General features: G+C 35.8%; 1 protein-coding gene and 1 long non-coding RNA gene across 2 annotated transcripts; one reads left to right on the forward strand and one right to left on the reverse strand.

The window, feature by feature from the left end:
* Positions 1-236: 236 nt before the first annotated feature.
* On the forward strand, positions 237-4,118 carry LOC145099640 (putative disease resistance RPP13-like protein 1). The gene has a single exon (XM_079037180.1). It carries the CDS (start codon positions 300-302, stop codon positions 3,966-3,968), a length of 3,669 nt encoding a protein of 1,222 aa, XP_078893306.1. The 5' UTR covers positions 237-299; the 3' UTR covers positions 3,969-4,118.
* A 3,503-nt stretch (positions 4,119-7,621) lies between these two features.
* LOC145071320 (uncharacterized) lies at positions 7,622-19,333 on the reverse strand. The gene is made up of 2 exons (XR_013690395.1): positions 19,202-19,333; positions 7,622-7,782 (listed from the first exon to the last, which is right to left on the reverse strand). It is a non-coding gene; the product is annotated as an uncharacterized LOC145071320 (long non-coding RNA).
* Positions 19,334-19,744: the final 411 nt, after the last annotated feature.

Genomic DNA, 19,744 nt, shown 5'->3' on the forward strand with positions numbered 1-19,744 from the left:
AAAATAAGTTATGCACAAGAAAATTAGTCGTTACTGATTCCTCGGTAAACGACGGTGAGATTCCAAGCACTTCGAAAACTGAAGATGAAATACAAAAAGATAATTCAAATAAAGTAATCTAGAAAAAACCATTGCACATGTAATTCATCGAATAACGTTGTGAGATTCCAGATATATTGAAATCGCAGTAAAGTTTTGATTACTTTATACTGTTATTCTGTCTATCATTTTGCTTCTTCATTTGCAAATTTGAATCCTTTGAAATCAAATAACCGAATCTTTCCTTTCTCCAAATTCCAATGGCTAAAATTGTTGTTAGCGCCGTCATCACAGTGCTGTGTGAGAAGCTGATCTCCAGTGACTTGATGAAGCTGGCTCGATCGGAAGGGATCGATTCTCAGCTTAAGAAATGGAAGAAAAATCTGCCCCTAATCCAAGCCGTGCTCGCTGATGCAACCCAGAAACACATAACAGACAAAGCTGTTCAGTTGTGGGTGAACGATCTCCAGGACTTGGCTTACGACATAGACGATGTACTCGATGATTTGGCCACCGAAGCTCTGCGACGCAAGTTGAATCAAGAAGCTCATGCCACCACCAGCACTAGTAAGGTATTAAAGTTCTTCCCAAGTTGTTGTACGAATTTCACTCCTCGTAACATTTTGTATGGTCGGAAGATGAGTTCTAAGCTAGATGAGATCACTGCCAAATTGCGTGATCTTGTTGACCAGAAAAATGATTTGGGTTTGAATGTGAATGCTGAAAGGTCAAATATAAGAGAGAGACCGTTAGAGCAGACGTCACTGGTTGATGAGTCCAAAATCATGGGTCGGGAAGGGGATAAAGAGGCATTGCTGGGGAAGTTGTTGGGAAATGAAGAATGTGACCAGAATGTGAGCATAGTGTCGATAGTCGGTATGGGTGGGATAGGGAAAACCACTCTTGCCAAAGTTTTGTACAACGAGGAGAAAGTGAAGGATCACTTTGAAGTCATGGCATGGGTTTGTGTTTCTGAAGAGTGCGACGTATTTCACATTAGCAAGACTATCTTCCAAGCAGTTACCGGTCAAAACGAAGACTTTGCTAATCTCAATCTGCTTCACGTGGCCCTCAAAGAAAAACTTTCAAAGAAGAGGTTCCTACTTGTTCTAGATGATGTCTGGAACGAAGATCACAGTAAGTGGGAACTCCTCCAAAGTCCTTTTCTTGTAGGAGCATCTGGAAGTAGAGTTGTTGTCACAACAAGGAGCACCAAAGTTGCATTGGTGGTGGAGTCAGAAGTATCTTACCCTCTGGACGTTTTGTCAAGTGAAGATGCACTGTCATTATTTGCACAACATGCGATAGGTGAAAAAAACTTTGACAAACATCCAACGCTTAAGTTGCTTGGGGAAGGTATGGTGCGTAAATGTGGTAGATTGCCTTTAGCTTTGAAAACACTTGGGAGAGTCTTGAAAGGAAATAGAAATGGGGATGAATGGGAGAAGTTGTTAAACAATGAGATATGGGATATAGATGATGGAAGTGAGATTCTTCCGGCACTGAGACTAAGCTACTATCATCTCCCTCCACATTTGAAGCAGTTATTTGCTTACTGCTCCTTAATTCCCAAGGACCTTGAGTTTAAAAAGAATGAGTTGGTCCTGATGTGGATGGCAGAGGGATTTTTGTCCCAATCAAAATCAATGGAGAGTTTAGGTCATCGTTATTTTGAAGAGCTACTGTCAAGGTCTTTTTTTCAAAATTCAACGAATAACGAGTTCGAATATACAATGCATGATCTGATGAATGACTTGGCCACAAGGGTTGCAGGAGAGTTTTTCTGTAGATTGGGTGGTGAGATGGATCTATCTGACACAAACAAAGTTTTTGAGAAGCTTCGTCACTTTTCACTTTCAGATCCACAATGCGGGTCATTTAGAAAGCTTATGCAATTACAAAAATCTACGCGCTTGCACACTTTCTTAGCAGGTTTGAATTATGAGTCAGACTATGTTCATGATGAATTACTTCATAAACTGCAGTTTGTAAGGGTGCTAGAACTGACTGGAATGGCAATCACAAAGGTACCACAATCCATTGGTAGTCTCAAGCATCTACGGTTCCTTAATTTTTCTTTTACTGAAATCACATGTTTACCTGAACAAGTGAGTGACCTTTATAATCTACAGAGTTTATTGGTCGAGAGTTGTTACAAGTTATCTAGCTTGCCAAAAAGTTTTGCTAAGTTAATAAACCTGCGACATCTTGACGTAAGTAACACTCCAGATTTGAATGAGACGCCCTTAGGGATGGGTGGGTTGACGAGTCTACAAACTCTACCCAAGGTCTTTATTGAAGAAGTTGACGGGTTCAAAATATCCGATCTTAAGGGCCTATCGGATCTTCAAGGCCGACTTTCGATTAAGGGGCTGGACAAAGTTATAAATCCAATAGAAGCAAAGGATGCCAATTTACATAAAAAGAAAGGTCTTGATGTTTTGGTGATGGAATGGAGTGATGTGTTTGATGATTCTCGGAATGAGATGATTGATTATGAAGTACTTAAAGAACTAAGGCCTCATCCTAACTTAAGAAACCTCAAGATTTTCAATAACAAGGGAATGAGATTTCCTACTTGGATCGGGGATCCCTCGTTTGATCAGTTAACTGAGCTTACGTTATGTGGTTGTAGAAGTACACATCTACCAACACTTGGATGTTTAGGGTCTCTTAAGAAATTGGTTGTTAAAAGGATGAGTGAGGTAAAGACTGTTGGTTTTGAGTTCCTTGCAGCTACTAATTCTAATCTTGGCACTGCATTTCCATCACTTGAAGTTCTGGAATTTGATGATTTGAAAGGTTGGCAGAGATGGTCGATTAATAGTGGTGACGGACATGAAACTCCGAGATCATTTCCTCGTCTTCATGACATCTCAATCAAATGTTGTCCAGAACTAGCTCAAGTGTCAATCGGTTTTATACCTTCACTTCGGTTTTTAGATATTTCAGAATGTTCCGAAGCAGTACTAAGAAGCATGGTTGGTTTGTCCTCTTCACTTGTTAACTTGAATATTTTTGATGTTAAAGGACTTACTCAACTACATGGAGAAAATTTAATGCATCTTGGGGCACTTAAAAATCTGTATATAAGCAGTTGTGATGAACTGAGATACTTGTGGGAACGAGAATCAGAAGCATGCAAGAGTCTTGTGAGTTTACAGAAGCTGGAAGTATTTAATTGTGAAAAGCTGGTTTCATCAGCCGAGAAAGAGATTGATTTTGAGATTAGCATGGAATCTCTTAAACAAGTGATGTTTGGTTGTTGTGGGACACTGGAGAGTTACAATTGTCCAAATAGTGTCCAGAAGTTGGAGATAAGATATTGTGATTCAATGACATCATTGACCTTCTCAGCAGTGCAGGAGCACCCATCCACTCTCACTGAATCGATAGTCGGTGATTTCGGTTTCCCCCCCATGTCTCGCCTAACATATCTTATCATCGATGGTTGCAAGAATCTAACGTCATTTCCTCATGAACATTTTCAAAGTCTCACATCTGTGGAAGAAATGTGTATACGTGAATGTCCAAGTATGGACTACTCCTTTCCTTTTGGGGTGTGGCCTCCTAATTTGACCAAACTAACGATAGGATGTTTAAATAAGCCCATGTCAGAGTGGGGTCCCCAGAATTTTCCAACTTCACTAGTTAATCTACATTTATATGGCAGCGACTCAGGAGTGGTTTCATTTGCAGTGGCAGACGATGTGAGGAATACTACTACTCCTACTCCATCATCATCATCTTTTCTTCTTCCACCATCTCTGGTTTTTTTAGAAGTCAATGGTTTTAAGGATGTGGAATCATTTTCAGAGGTTTTACAACGCCTCCACTCCCTTAAAACACTTTATATTCTGTCATGCCCGAAGATTACAGATCTTAAGAACATTTACGACCCATCAAATTTGACAATAACCGTGTGTTAGTAGAAAAGGTGTCATCTCCTTGCTGTTCATCCCTCTCTTATTTTAATTAGTATTTGTTAGCAAATGTGAAAGAGGGTTCTAGGTCTTGTATCTCTCTTTGACTTTTAAAGATATTGTGTCTCTCCTCAAATAAACATCACAAATTCTTTTCGTTTTTTTGGATTAATGCGTGATATTCTGTTTAAAGTGACATTCTTTTTCTCATTATTTATCCCAAAGTATTAGGAACGTTAATTGTGGGACTTCGTTGTTGATAAGATTATTTTAAATTTTTTAACCAATAATCAAACTAGTATTGACAGAAGAAAAGGCTATAAATGTCATAGTTGAATACCTCTTCGGTTTTTGTGGAATTTTGCCATTAAGTTGCTTAATTGTTTCCATTTGAGGAAGAATTGAATGAATACTTGTATCTTACTGTGTTATTTTATCTGCACTCTGGTGCAACATCTTTGTGTTTGTGTTTTCCTTTTTGCTGTCATTTGTTTTGTTTTCTTTTATGTTTGGGTCCAGTAACCTTGTCCACTGTTGAAAGTGTTAGGATTTGTGAATCAAATCCATTGATCAAACGTAAATCACAGTGAAGAGCAATTGGAGGCAAAGAAGCCGTTGATTGTGTGTATACTGAATAATATTAAGCGTACAAATTACAAGAATATATAAACCTAGTACAATAATCTAATTACAGAAATACTCACTAATGATGGTAATATACAATTATAACCCCTAACAATTAGGGCTAATAATCTGGGAGAATATACGTTAATACCCCCTCTCAAACTCAAGTAGGGAAAGTATGATCCAACTTGAGTTTGGAAACAAGATACTGAAAGCGACTAGGTAAATGAGCTTTAGTAAAAATGTCGGCAGGTTGATCGGTTGAAGAGATTGATAGAAGTTTAATGGTCTTGGCAACATGTTGGCGAACAAAATGACAGTCAATCTCAATATGTTTTGTACGTTCATGAAAAACATCATTATGAGCAATCTGAATGGTACTTTTGTTATCACACCACAATGAAGTGGGAAGAGTCTGAGGAGCACCCATATCTGCCAATAACCAACGAAGCCGTAGTAGTTCTTGTGTTGTATCGGCAAGTGCTCGATATTCAGCTTCAGTACTTGATCGTGCGGTGAGAGACTGTTTCTTACTACGCGAGGATATAAGAGAATCCCCGAGAAAGAAACAATAACCAGTAGTGGACCGTCTGTCAGTCAAGTCACCATCCCAATCAGCATCTGAAAAAGCTCTTAGGATCAGAGAGGACTTGGAGGAGAAATGGAGCCCATGAAACATGGTACCTTTTAGGTACCGAAGAATCCGAAGAACAACTGCATAGTGATCAGAGTAGGGGCAGCCATAAATTGACTAACAATATGAATTGCATATGTTAGGTCGGGATGCGTAACAGTGAGATAAACCAACGAGCCAACCAACTGTCGGTAGACGGTAGGATCACGGAGAGGAGTACCACTTCCAGGAACCAGGTGGGAGTTGGGTTCAAGGGGCGTTGAGGCGACCTTGGCGTCGGTAATTCCTGACCGGGATAGAAGATCTGAGATGTACTTAGCTTGGCATAAATATACTCCAGAATCATCTCTTAAGACTTCAAGACCAAGAAAGTAATGAAGATTACTGAGATCCTTCATTTCAAAACAAGAGCTGAGAGATTGTTTGAGATTCACAATGCCTGCACTATCACTACCAGTAATAATCATATCATCAACATACAATTGGAGAAGGATGGTACCGGTACCTGTTGTTCGAGTAAACAACCCTGAATCATATGGACTAGGGGAAAAACCCAGAGAGGTAATGGTGGTGCTAAACTTTTCAAACCAAGCACGAGGTGCTTGTTTCAAACCGTATAAAGCTTTTCGGAGACGACAAACATGACCACATGGATGATCAACACCACTTGGGGGACGCATATAGACTTCCTCAGCGAGATCCCCATTGAGGAAGACATTTTTTAACATCCATTTGATACATAGACCAACGGCGAGCTGCTACAACGGCAAGTAAACTACGAAGTGATGTTATACGAGCAACTGGAGCAAAGGTCTCTTCGTAGTCAACTCCATATTCTCGATGGAATCCTTTGGCAACAAGTTGAGCTTTGTACCTGTCAACGGTGCCATCGGAACGAGTCTTTACTTTGTAAACCCATTTAGAGCCTATAAGAGATTTTCCTAGAGGAAGCGGAACAAATTCCCGGGTTTGGGCCTTTTGTAAGGCTTTAAGTTCATCTTGCATAGCGTTCTGCCACAAAGGGTTAGAGACAGCTTCCTTATAGGAGTTAGGTTCGTGAGTAGACATAATAGTTGAATAACTTTCAAAATCACGAAGATGGGAAGGAATGTTTCTTACCCTTTCAGAATGTCTTAGTGGAGGTAGTGGATCCGAGGGTTGAGGAAACATCTCAGGAATAGGCGATTGTTTTGTTTGACCTCCTATAGTCGAAGCAGATGAGTCTGAAATCAAAGAGTCAGGTCAGTGGAGTCTAAGTTATATGAGTCGAGAGAGACCGATGGATCGGTGAAAAAGAGAGACTCTGAAGGAGAATCAATTTGAAACTTGGAGAGTGATGTGAAAGTCTTATGTTCCCAAAATGTGACATGGCAAGAGATACATAGGCGTTTAGAGATAGGATCCCAACATCGATACCCTTTGTGTTCAATTCCATACCCAAGGAAGCAACACAAGCGAGAACGAGGTTCAAGTTTTGATCATTCATGAGGTTGTAGCTGAACAAAGCAGGCACAACCCCACACCCAAAGAAGATTGTAAGCAGGTGATATACCATGGAGAAGTTCATAAGGGGACTTGTTTTGAAGAATAGGAGTAGGATGTCGATTAATGGTGTAAACCGCTGTGAAAGCTGCTTCACCCCAAAATCGTTCAGGAACCTGTGAAGAGATCAAAAGAGTTCTAACTGTGTCTAGAATGTGACGATGTTTCCTTTCGGCATGCCCATTTTGTTGAGACATACCCGAGCAGGAGTATTGAGACACGGTACCTTGTTGATGCAAGAAAGAAAGAAGAGAAGACTCTTTGTATTCCATGGCATTGTCAGCACGAAAGACTTTGATAGATTTGGAGAACTGAGTTTGAACCATTTTTGCAAAGTTGATATAAATGTTTGGTAGTTCAGATCTGTGTTGCATCAAATAAATCCAAGTAAATCGAGTACAATCATCAACAAATATAACAAAATACCGTGCACCCCCCATAGTGGAATGAGGTGTTGGTCCCAGACATCAGAGTGAATTAGATCAAAAGATTGAGAAGAAATAAATTCATTTTCATTAAAAGGTAATGCATGATGTTTACCAAGTTCACAAGATATGCAAGAAAATGATGAAGGTTTAACAGTACCAAGTAAACCAGACTGGACAAGCATATTAAGTCTTGACTGAGAAATATGACCTAATCTAGCATGCCAAATATCAAAAGATGATAAAGTAGAAGTAGAAGCAACAAAATTGGAAGATGAAGGTGGGAGACGAAGGTAGATAACTTCAAACATTCTTCCAACCCTATGGCCTATTCCAATTGTTTATGTTTTGTTTAAAAATCAGAGTTACATTTTAAATCAAAGTGTTGCGGAATTTGTCCCAAAACAAAATATGATAAAGATTTATCAAAAGCATTTCCATAGAAATGTATTTCATTAAAAGACTTGGGATGTCATGTTCGTACAGATCAAAAGCATAAACAATACAATATAAGCCTTACTACATTATTTCATATCTACAGGCCTATATTCGTAATCCCTCGTCCAACATCATATCTATGCTCAAGCGCCACTACCTGTAATACATAAAACTGAGTGGGTCAGGTTTAGGAGCCTGGTGAGCACATAGGGTTTTCAACCCACAATAAATAAATTTATTAATTTCATCGATCAACAATAACCCGATTACCCATTCCCGTTATCCTCACTTTACGTCCCTAAACACCTATCATAAGGGACCTAGCCTAAGGATCTGTTGGAATAGTGTCTAAGGCTGCAACTATATTAGGCAAGTATTTGACCCAGTTGTGCATAGTCCTTTTGGGTTGCCTTCACCATAGCAACTTGATAGGATGATTTATTAAGAGAGAGTAAATATTATTAATATATTATGAGAATAATATATTTGTTATTTGATTAATATAAGTCATAGAATTAATTAGAATTAATTTGGTGACTTAAAGAGGTTAATTAAATAAAGGGGTATAAACTGTCAATTGTTTGATAGTTGAGCTTTAGACTGTAAATCCATTTGGATATGCTATGGACGAATTCTATGAGATATAGGATAGCTAAAATCGTACAAGGCTTATCTATGGAAAGGATTTGGATAGCCTTAAGAGAAGATTATCCAATTAGGGTTTAGGTTGTAACCCTTAAGGAGTCTACAAGTATAAATAGACCCCATGGCATAAGGAAATCGGCATCTCACCTAAAGTAAGAGAACCCTGGCCGATTTCCTCCCCTCTCCTCTCTCCTAAATCATCTTCCTTGCTATTGGTGTTTGTAAGCCATTAGAGGAGTGACATTTGTGACTCTAGAAGCTCCAAGACCTCAAGATCAACAAGGAACTCAAAGGTATGATTCTAGATCTGTTTCAATGTTGTTATTTAACCTAATTAGTCATTAGAAGTCTTGGATTCAAAGCATGTTTATTAGAAAGCCTAGATCCAAGCATTAGGGTTTTGCATGCGCACATAGGAAAGTTCTTATGGCTAAAACCCATCAGGATCATCATCAGGACGGACACTACTGCTAAGGAGATTCCTCAGCAATAAATGTCCTAAAAGCAACCATGTGGGGGGTGGAGTACACCGGTGAACACATCGTTCACAAACACCTACAGGTTGCGAGCCTGCTAGTGTTCCACTGGATTGTCTAGAAGAGTCCGTGGTCGTCATCGATACTCCGCTAGATGACAGAATCAACAACATCAACATCGAGACCTCTCATCATTTTATCACACATCACCTATTACATCTACCCATGTTTTACCCCAACATTTTCGTAGATATAAAATACATATACAATTTAAATCATTGAAAACATGTATAACAACGTTCATCCAGCATAGATAGCAAGTATTCAGATAATATGCACACATAGCATGTAATTTATATAAAATACTTCATATCTATGTGTAAGCTGAAAGTAACTATGCACTCACTTGAAAGGTGGTGAGTCAGCACTCGGACAACGCTTCGATACTCTCAAAATGATTTTCCTTTGATAAAACCTAGTATCGATACCACTAGGGTTTAGTCTAACGATAACCGCGACAAATTAATTGTCTGACTATTATTATTATTATATAAGCGTTAATAACACTTAATATAACTCATAATAATAGCCCAAATAATTATTTTAAGGACCTAATAACATTCCTATAATTATTTGAAAGCTATATTAAAAATTGCGTAAGCGTAGCACACTTACAGCGAATTTTATCGAAAACTGAAACTTAATTGGAGCAGCGTTTTGAAACCGAAAGACTCCTTTTTCTCGGGACTCCGGGAGCCTCGGGGCTTCCCTAGGGTGCTAGGGGTTTTATCTAGGGCTTAGGGGGGTATGGAATACGTAGAGAGAGAGAAAGTAGTGAGAGAAAGAGTTGATTTTTGGTGAGAAAAATCGGCTGCCTTCGGACCCCTTTTATAGGCGCGAAGCCTCGGTCTACGTTGGGCGTCCAGCAGCGCTACGTTGGGCGTAGCTCGGATATGGTTGCCAGCTCGCACCAGCTGGCTCGCACTCGGACTCGGAAGAGATAAGAGTGAAGGTACGCAGGGCGTACAGACTTCGGACGCGGGGCGTAAGCGAGGGGTGGCGTGTCGCAATCCGAAGCGACTTCTGAGACCATCATCGGACGGTTGTGGTGCTGCCACATCATCGATTTAGCAATAGTCTTCGCAATTTCGAGTTATAACTTCAAAAATTCGTAACTTTCGCGTACGACCTCCGTTTTCAACGTTCTTTATATTATTAACAGGCCGGGACAGGATTGGTCCGTTAAATCCTCATAACTTCTTCATCCGACATCCATTTTCGCCCATCTTGTTCTCGTTACGCTACTTTTAACGAGATCTTCGATTCTCGTTTAGGTCGTGTTGGCTAAAAACCGCTTGATCTAATATTCGAATTCCGGGTTGTACACTGCTAACTCGAAACTTCGAAAAATCATAACTTCTTCATACGAAGTTAGATTTGGGCGTTCTTTTTATCGATGTTCTTAGTTTAACATATTCTACGACTTTCGTTTAGATCGCTAAGGCTAAATCTCGCTCTATCGTAAATTCACTATTTATGCTTTCCGGTATCGTGTCGGTTCTATCGCGAAACTTCAACGGGTCATAACTTCTTCATTATAACTCGGATTTCGGCGTTCTTTATATGTACGGAAACCTTGAGACATATTCTACAACTTTATGTAAAGATATCGAGATTATCTCACATTTTAATTTCGACGCTTATTTTTATTCTTTGTTAATAATACATTTATAATTAAATAATAAACACATAAACACACATAATTCACATAATACTCAAATATTTAATCTTTATTACTTCAAAAAGAGTTACAAGAGTTGACCTAGACTATTATATTGACAAAATTGCTTATCCCTGAAACCCGGGTGTTACATACAACCACATGTTACCTGAAGAAGAGTTGGTTTCATTGGCTACCATCGAGCCGGTCATGATGCATTCGATCAACTCTTGATTCATCCTCATAAGTTCCATCAGATCGGTATTTGTATTAGGAGTAGTAGTTTCAGGTGTAATCGAACCAGCAACAGCATTTGCTCTAAGTGGTGGATATTAGGACTTAGACGACTTAGTGTGACGAGGATGTTTTGGACAGTCGGATCCATAGTGTTTTGGGTGTTTGACCTCACACCACTTACACGAGCGAACTGGAAAATTTAGAAGGTGTGAGGTAGACTTACAGAAAGAACACTCACTAGTGTTCCATTTTCTTGAGATTTTCCTTTGTTTTTGGAGAAAGGAACATGAAGCATAGTGTCTGATAAAGTTTGGGTGCGGGACTTGATCCGAGTTTCCACACTTATGAGTTCTGAAATGGCAGCATCAATTTTAGGGAGTGGGTGTCTGCGAAGTAAGGATGAGCGAACATTCTCAAATTTGTCAATAAGACCCATAAGAAGAGTGATAAGGTGAGCTGACTAAAATAAGCTCTAAACTTATCGGTTGTTTCATCAAAAACTTGAGGGGCTGCAGCATTAAGTTGATCACGAATCACTTGCATCTCTGAAACATATTGACTAACAGATTGATCGGGTTGTTGTCGTTTGCTCTGAAAAGCTGACCACAATTGGTATTGATGTGAAAGGCCAGTGGTTGTGAAGCGTCTGGCTAAGAGATCCCATACTTGTTTTGCAGTCGTGTACGCAAGAAATTGTTGGTGAACCTCTGTTGTAGTAGAGGCATTAAAGAAACCAAGAATTTTAGCATTCTTGATGTCCCAGTCGTCACTTCGTTTTGCAAATGCAACATCAGTTTCGTCTGTGTTCTTAACAAGGGTTGTAGTAGTACCAATCACATAGTTGTAAAGTCCAAGGGACTTGAGATAGATTGTCATGTGATGATGCCACATCACATAGTTGGTACCATCAAGAACTACTGATATAGGTCGGTTCTGAACTAGGGAGTTGTTCATGTTAATGAAAAATGACAGAAAATTGTCTGCAAGGCACGAGACAGTTGAAGGTCCTGAGGATGGACTGGAAGGGTACCCTGATTGATTCTTGAGAGTCGATTAAGAAGTATGAATCCAAAATTGAGAAATTGAGTGTGAATAGAGAGTACCTACTGCTCTGATACCATGTTAGGATTTGTGAATCAAATCCATTGATCAAACGTAAATCACAATGAAGAGTAATTGGAGGCAAAGAAGTCGTTGATTGTGTGTATACCGAATAATATTAAGCGTACAAATTACAAGAATATATAAACCTAGAACAATAATCTAATTACAGAAATACTCACTAATGATGGTAATATACAATTATAACCCCTAAGAATTAGGGCTAATAATCTGGGAGAATATACGTTAATAGAAAGAATTACTTACAAAACAATAATGGAATTTGGACTTCAATCCATAAACTTTGACCTTCCAAGTCGAACCCATTATCATTAAAATATTGATTTAATACATTTTGTACAAGTTTGGCACCATCTTAATCCATTTTCATAGTTATTTTACAAATTTGTATCGATTTGGAGGTTAAAATTAGTCCCATTTGATGTTAAGACTTTTCTGTTTTGGTAGAAATTAACATGGTCAAACTTTGTATAGGATGATTATGTCTTTTTATGTGATTGTCCTTTTCTTATTGTCTTGAGATCATATTTCAAGTATAATCGGTGATCAATATCACATATTCTAGACTTCAAACGTTTTTCCAACTTCGTTATTCTCATTAGTGATTAATGGAGGAGATAAATAACTGATGAAAATCAACAATCAATAATATTTCAGTGGTAAAATTAGGGATAATGTTAAGCCATCTTTATAGAATTACAATTACTTGTCTGGATTATCAGAGCTCTTTTCTGCACCCGAGTTTAATTGTTTCATTGTTATGATATTTTTTATTTTTTTTAGAAAACTAACCGGTGATCATCTCTGATAAAAATAAAATAAAAATAAAAAAATAAAAAAAAAAGTGGATCAATTTTACTAGATACTAACCAAACACTAGAAAAAGAAAACTAAAATGTTTGAAGAGTTTCCAAAATTTCAAACTGGTCATGATTTAGAAGAAAAAAATGACATAAATACTCTACATAGCCTGGCCACTCTTGCAATCCTATGTGTGATGAATTAAGGGCCATAATTTAACGTCAAGCATATTACCTTGTTGCAATTAAGTGGCTCGTATAAGTGGAAATGACGTTTGTACCTCTGTTTATACTCCCTTGTTGCAATGAAGTGGCATGTATCTGTGGAAATGACATTTGTACTCCTGGACAATATAGACGCAAGAATAGCAACGCCTTTCCTTGATTTGTTTATTTATTGTAGCATTCTACTCCCACTTCTTTCTATTACAACATTATACTTTGAAACATCTACCAAATTTTAGCAATATCGTCTCTCACAAAATATAGTATCCTAATAAGGAAAAATGAAACTACAATGTTGTAATAAAAAGATATTCATGTAAGATGCTATGAGATACAAAAACAGGAAAGTATATTTGTATTTCTTGCATTATACTTAGGAAAAACATTGGTGTCACATCATGGGGGAGGAAAGTTGCTAACAATAACAAAGGTCTAGCAATATACAAAATACTAAAAAAAGTATGTTAAAATTACTAAAATCTACTTGGTTACCATATTTTCCTATATTGTTGTTAATGACTTTTTAGTTTTTACCATATAATAATTATAAACAGAACATGTCATGTAATATTAAAATAAATATATTAAGAAACAGAGTAAACCTTAGAATGGTCTTTGACAGTGTTAGTATAGGTTTGTTATTTTTTCGTAAAATCACTAGTTTGACGCTTGGAATTGGCAGGTCATAGCCCAGTTAAAAAGCGGGTAATATAAAGGTTTATAAAGCCCATTTCCCTAGGTTTGTTATTTTTTCGTAAAATCACTAGTTTGACGCTTGGAATTGGCAGGTCATATGTGAAACTGATACTAGAGCCCAGTTAAAAAGCGGGTAATATAAAGGTTTATAAAGCCCATTTCCCTAGGTTTGTTATTTTTTCATAAAATCACTAGTTTAACGCTTGGAATTGGTAGGTCATATGTTAAACTGATACTAGAGCCCAGTTAAAAAGTGGGTAATATAAAGGTTTATAAAGCCCGTTGGCTTGGAATTGGCAGGTCATATGTGAAACTGATACTAGAGCCCAGTTAAAAAGTGGGTAATATAAAGGTTTATAAAGCCCATTTCCTTAGGTTTGTTATTTTTTCGTAAAATCACTAGTTTGAGGCTTGGAATTGGCAGGTCATATGTGAAACTGATACTAGAGCCCAGTTAAAAAGTGGGTAATATAAAGGTTTATAAAGCCCATTTCCTTAGGTTTGTTATTTTTTCGTAAAATCACTAGTTTGAGGCTTGGAATTGGCAGGTCATATGTGAAACTGATACTAGAGCCCAGTTAAAAAGTGGGTAATATAAAGGTTTATAAAGCCCATTTCCTTAGGTTTGTTATTTTTTCGTAAAATCACTAGTTTGAGGCTTGGAATTGGCAGGTCATATGTGAAACTGATACTAGAGCCCAGTTAAAAAGTGGGTAATATAAAGGTTTATAAAGCCCATTTCCTTAGGTTTGTTATTTTTTCGTAAAATCACTAGTTTGAGGCTTGGAATTGGCAGGTCATATGTGAAACTGATACTAGAGCCCAGTTAAAAAGTGGGTAATATAAAGGTTTATAAAGCCCATTTCCTTAGGTTTGTTATTTTTTCGTAAAATCACTAGTTTGAGGCTTGGAATTGGCAGGTCATATGTGAAACTGATACTAGAGCCCAGTTAAAAAGTGGGTAATATAAAGGTTTATAAAGCCCATTTCCTTAGGTTTGTTATTTTTTCGTAAAATCACTAGTTTGAGGCTTGGAATTGGCAGGTCATATGTGAAACTAATACTAGAGCCCAGTTAAAAAGCAGGTAATATAAAGGTTTATATTGCAGGCAACCGGGTCCTATTTTGCTGAAAGGCCATATGAAGTGTTTAATATTTACGAAACTTATATATAACAACTTTAATTTTATTATATAAAGAATATATAGATCTTGTTAGGAAGCATCAACATTAGAAGAAAAGGCCTACAATGACTCTGCAACAAGGGATTAATTGGGGTGCGGAAACTGGCCTGGGAACCCTCATCGGGGAAGTTCCATTTCCATAAAAAATAGTGAAGAAGAAATGCATGTACTATGTTTTGTTGGATTAACAAATTAACTTATTTGGAAGTTGCAATGGTCTCTACTTTCTAAGAGTAGCAGAAGAAAGCTATTACATTTCTTGGTTAACCTATGAGGTTGATAGATATTAGATAAAGTGCAATTGCAATAATATATAGATTTGAAGATGAAAAAAGTTTCAAGAACGCTGCATTCGACCATGTATTAGTTTACTGGAGATTTATTTTTCATTTTTTTGGTCTTCATGTCTAAAACAATTTGAGACCATAGCAACATGCACCAATTTTCCATGAATCTGTCGTGCTCATTAATTATTTGTACCTTCTTTTATGTATGATGTGCTTGTTCCACGTGCTTATTGTTGGATAGGATATAACCAATGAATGTGTAATGCAAACCATTCTTTAGATGTTAGAAATAGTTAAACATATACCACCAAATTGAGAGACTTTTCCTGCAAAGTCTCATTAAGATTTTTTTGTATTTTGATAATAATTGTGACGTTAAGGCCTTTTTAGTATCTTTAACACCTTTACCCCTCATAACGAAAGAGACCTATTTGTAAACATGATTAACCTAATTACTTTTATCAACATAATTAAACTTAATTTATTTGGGCATTATTAAACCTTAATTGATAAGAGATGAATGTGATGAAGAACACAAAGGTAAAATGTTCATTTCTATATATTTAACCGCTGTGCTGTTTAAGTTGACGGCCTACGACCAGAAACAAACAACACAATGCTAACAAGGATCAAAATTGCAAATAAATCTATGTTTGGACCTAAACCAGAAAACACCAAAACATAAGGGGTGTTGATCGGGTAATTTTTTCGGGTTTCGGGTAATTCGGGTCGGGTAGTGGGTTGGGTTTGGGTAATTCGGGTTATGGGTCGGATTTGGGTAATTCGAGAATTACCCGAAATATATATATAATTTTTTTAATGGCACCTAAAAATAAATTTAACAAAATAAAGATGACGTGCTCTATTAGTCTTATTTATATAAACAAACGATGCATAAACGAAGTTACTCAAATTTTGAACATTGAGATTTTTTAGTCAATAATACACTAAATATCAAATAATCTTTTAACAGTTTAACCTAATCTAATAAGATGTAAAAAAAAAAACAAATACTTAAAGATCTTAGTTTAAAATGTTTAAGATAATTGTAGCCATAAATTTTGCTATGTTCTGAAGTTTCGTCCAAATAATGAGTTTATTAGTTACAATAAAAACAATACTCTAGAAAATAGTTAAGTTTTAAAGAACATGGTTACATATAAACAATTGTTTTTAATATTGTTGGTGTCATAATGACATAATAAAAGAGAATCATGGTTTACAATAATGATAGTTAATTTAAGCGTGATCAAATACATGTTGCATAGTACACGCTCTACAAAACAAAACAAAAAAAAAAAAAAAAAAAAAAAAAAAAAAAAACTTAAAATAATTAAAATAATTTGGGTAATTCGGGTATACCCAAAACCCAAAAAACGTACCCTATACCCGACCCAAAAAAAAATCAGCTAATTCGGGATCCAATAAAAAAATCTAGTAATTTTTTTAAATAATCCAATAAAAAAATTTTAAAATATATTTAAAAAAATTGGTAATATAATAATGTAATATTTGTCAATATATGAATATTATATATTAAAAATAAAATTAACTGATATATAATAATCAGATAAAAAATAATCCAATAAAATTAAAATTAAAAAAGAATTAATGTATAATAGTTCAATAAAATTAAAAAGAAAGAAGAATTAATATATAATAATTCAATAAATTTAAAAAGAAGAATTGAAGAAATGGTGCTTGTGATTTGGTAAAAAGAGAAAGTTGTAAAAATAGTCCCTAGGGGTAAAATTGTCATTTAAAAAAGTTAACAGTCAAATGTTAAAGTTAACGAGATAGGGACCAAAACCACAGCTAAACCACCAAATAAGGACATTTTTTGCTAATAAACTTTTTTTTGGACCTTACTCAAAGAAATCGGCAAACCACAGGGACCATTTTTGCAATTTTGTAAAATAAAAATGTGATAATATTAAACAAATAAATGAAAGTACATTGGCATTTCTTGCATTTAGCCCTCTTTTAAACAACCCAAATTAGAAAGCTTCGGTTTTTTTTAATAACCCATGTATAAAATAAACTATAAATGGGTTGCTCATCATGCTCTATAAGTTTCTTTACACATGTACATCAAAATTTCATTTTAGTTCATATCATTTAAACAGAAGGGTAAGTTATATACATATTTATCATTTGAACTTCATTAATCTGGATGCCATGTTTTCTGTAATCAAAGTTTTATTAACTTGGATTGATTTTGTAAAAAAACTAAATGTCTTGCACCATGTTTTATATTCTTTTTTAAAGACACTTGATGCCCTCCAAAAATAGATTTGTTCTTAGGACCAACGGTTTCCAAATCATCATCTACCACAGATGAAACTAGTGATGACCTAAATAATTGTGCTACACTCGTATTTATACTCTACTAGCACTCGCCTGACTAATCTAACAGGAGAATGACATTATTGCCCTTAGGTAGGGCAATAACTCTACTTAAACCACAACTGAAAGGACTAAACCCAAGAAGTGTAACAATACCAAGACTATAGTTATTGTACTTCAAGTTTTAGTAATTCATCATGCATCTGATGCATCATGAAGCTTAAACTCATGTATATCTTCTGCCTAGAACAGAAACTAGGTTTCATTATATATAGCAAGAATCCTAATGGCTTCCCATTTCTAACCACTTTGTAGTAATAGGATAATACTTAAAAGCGTTTGTACTTTCTCAATTTTATCAATTTAGACACTTAATTATTTTGTGTAGTGACTAAGCATTATACTGTTTTCAAACCATTGATAAAACGGTGACAGTACGATGTGTTTTTTTATTTAGCCATTTTAGTATCTTAATCTGTTAGCAAATCAACACAAAAACCTGAAAAAAAATCTTTAAAAAAATGCACCATAGTAACTGCTCAAATTTTTTTACTTGGACTGCAAATTCAGTAAATTCAAATTAGAATATATTGATAGTAAAGAATGAATGTGATTCAAGTTAATTACAAGAAATAGCAAAATGCTTTATGGATTCTTTAGCATAACATCTTTACTTTCAATTTTTCTTATCATGATTCATAGGATTATAGTTTGAGAAATCCACCCAACTATGCCAATGCCATTTAAATAGAAAGCAATTTTCACTGCTACATTTGGTCGATTTTCCAGAGTATACTATCCTAATAAGAAAAAAATATAATGCTATAATGAGGTAAAAGAAAATCACAAATAAGGAAATAACTATGCAAAAAACAAATTACTCTCGTCATAGTTAATACTCAATAAAAACTCAAAAGTGTGTTTATCATGTTGTCAACATGTCATCAAGCATAGATGCATATGTTCTATGCATAGGTGATGGTAAACATACCACTAACAAGGGTAGAGGCATGACATATGAAGATCATAAACAAATTTATTTCTAATCATAAATGCTAAATGCATGTTTTTCTTGGTTTATTCTTAAATTTGCTATATGATAAAAATAAAAACTGCCTAAACTTTTCTTGATACATACGACTAAAGCAAAAATGACATCCTTGGGCCAGAAAAAAAAATTAATGAGATGGATGCCCAACTAAAGAAAGCACATAAATGATTGCAGGAGCCAGGAAATAAAGAAATATGGATGTTAGGTCTTCACATCATTAAAAACATTGACAATATCAGTTGATTAAAATCAATCAACAAGTGGCAGAAAGAGCAGCAAGTATTAGCACAACAACCAAAATCATCGGATTGAATAGTTATTCACTAGCTACTAAAAAAAGGTTAACATACAGTAGAGTAAAAAGCACATTTAAAGCTGAAGAAAGCGCAATATGAGGCGAATAAACTAAAAGAGATCCTTATTCTTACAATTTCTACTGAATATACTCGTATATTGTTTACCAGAATTAAAATGGTATTAATACACATAACAACTAGTAGAAATGATATTACGTTAGATATAAAACCGCATCTCGTGAAAACGTTAGACATAAGGTTTTTTTTTTTTTTTTTTTTTTTTTTGGGGGGGGGGGGGGGGGGGGGGGGGGTACAAATACTGTAGTGTTTTTCTCAAACCCTAACCACTGAAGGTTAGTGGCTTACTGCGACTAGCTGCTCGAGATCCGAACAAAATTAACCAACTACACAACTACAGATGCAAAATTAGACCGATTAAAGGAAATAGGGACTCGTTTTCAACATAAGTAGTAGCAGATTTTACGTTTTACCTGACCTCTAGAGTGAGTCAACTCGGTTAAGATCGCTCACGGCAGCAGTACCAGGGCAGGGCGACGGAGGGTAGACGGCTCACAGTAACAGGGCGTGATAGAGCGGAGGAGACGATACAACGGAAAGGGCGAGGACAAACTAGAATTATTTTTTGTTTTGGCTTTTAGTTTTGGAGGGAAATAGAATTGGAGGCGGGAATCATTAAAATCAAAAAACACAACTGTGTTGTTGATTTCGTTGTCTCTTTACCTTTGGTTTGTTTTAGTATTTTTTTTATTATTTTTAGATTGTCAATCATATTGGTCATTTTTATTTTCTTTTTAAAAAAAATTAAACATTTTCATACATATATTTTAGACAAAAATACATAAATAGTCATTGTGATTTATCAAAAGTCACAACTTCAGTCTACACTAAATTTTTTGACAAACATAGTCTATGTGGTTTCTAAAACTTGCATTGTTGGTCCTTGAACCACCTAAAATGATGTTTTTACACTTTTATATATATGAGTTAGATCAAATGAGAACACCTAAAAAGTT

The sequence above is a fragment of the Lactuca serriola genome, chromosome 1 (genome assembly GCF_051521515.1).
Source record: "Lactuca serriola cultivar US96UC23 chromosome 1, Lser_US96UC23_V15, whole genome shotgun sequence".
Taxonomy (NCBI): Eukaryota; Viridiplantae; Streptophyta; class Magnoliopsida; order Asterales; family Asteraceae; genus Lactuca; species Lactuca serriola.

What these genes read in the sequence shown, in the direction of transcription:
- LOC145099640 (XM_079037180.1), top strand. Translation starts at nt 300, where the DNA reads ATGGCTAAAATTGTTGTTAGCGCCGTCATCACAGTGCTGTGTGAGAAG.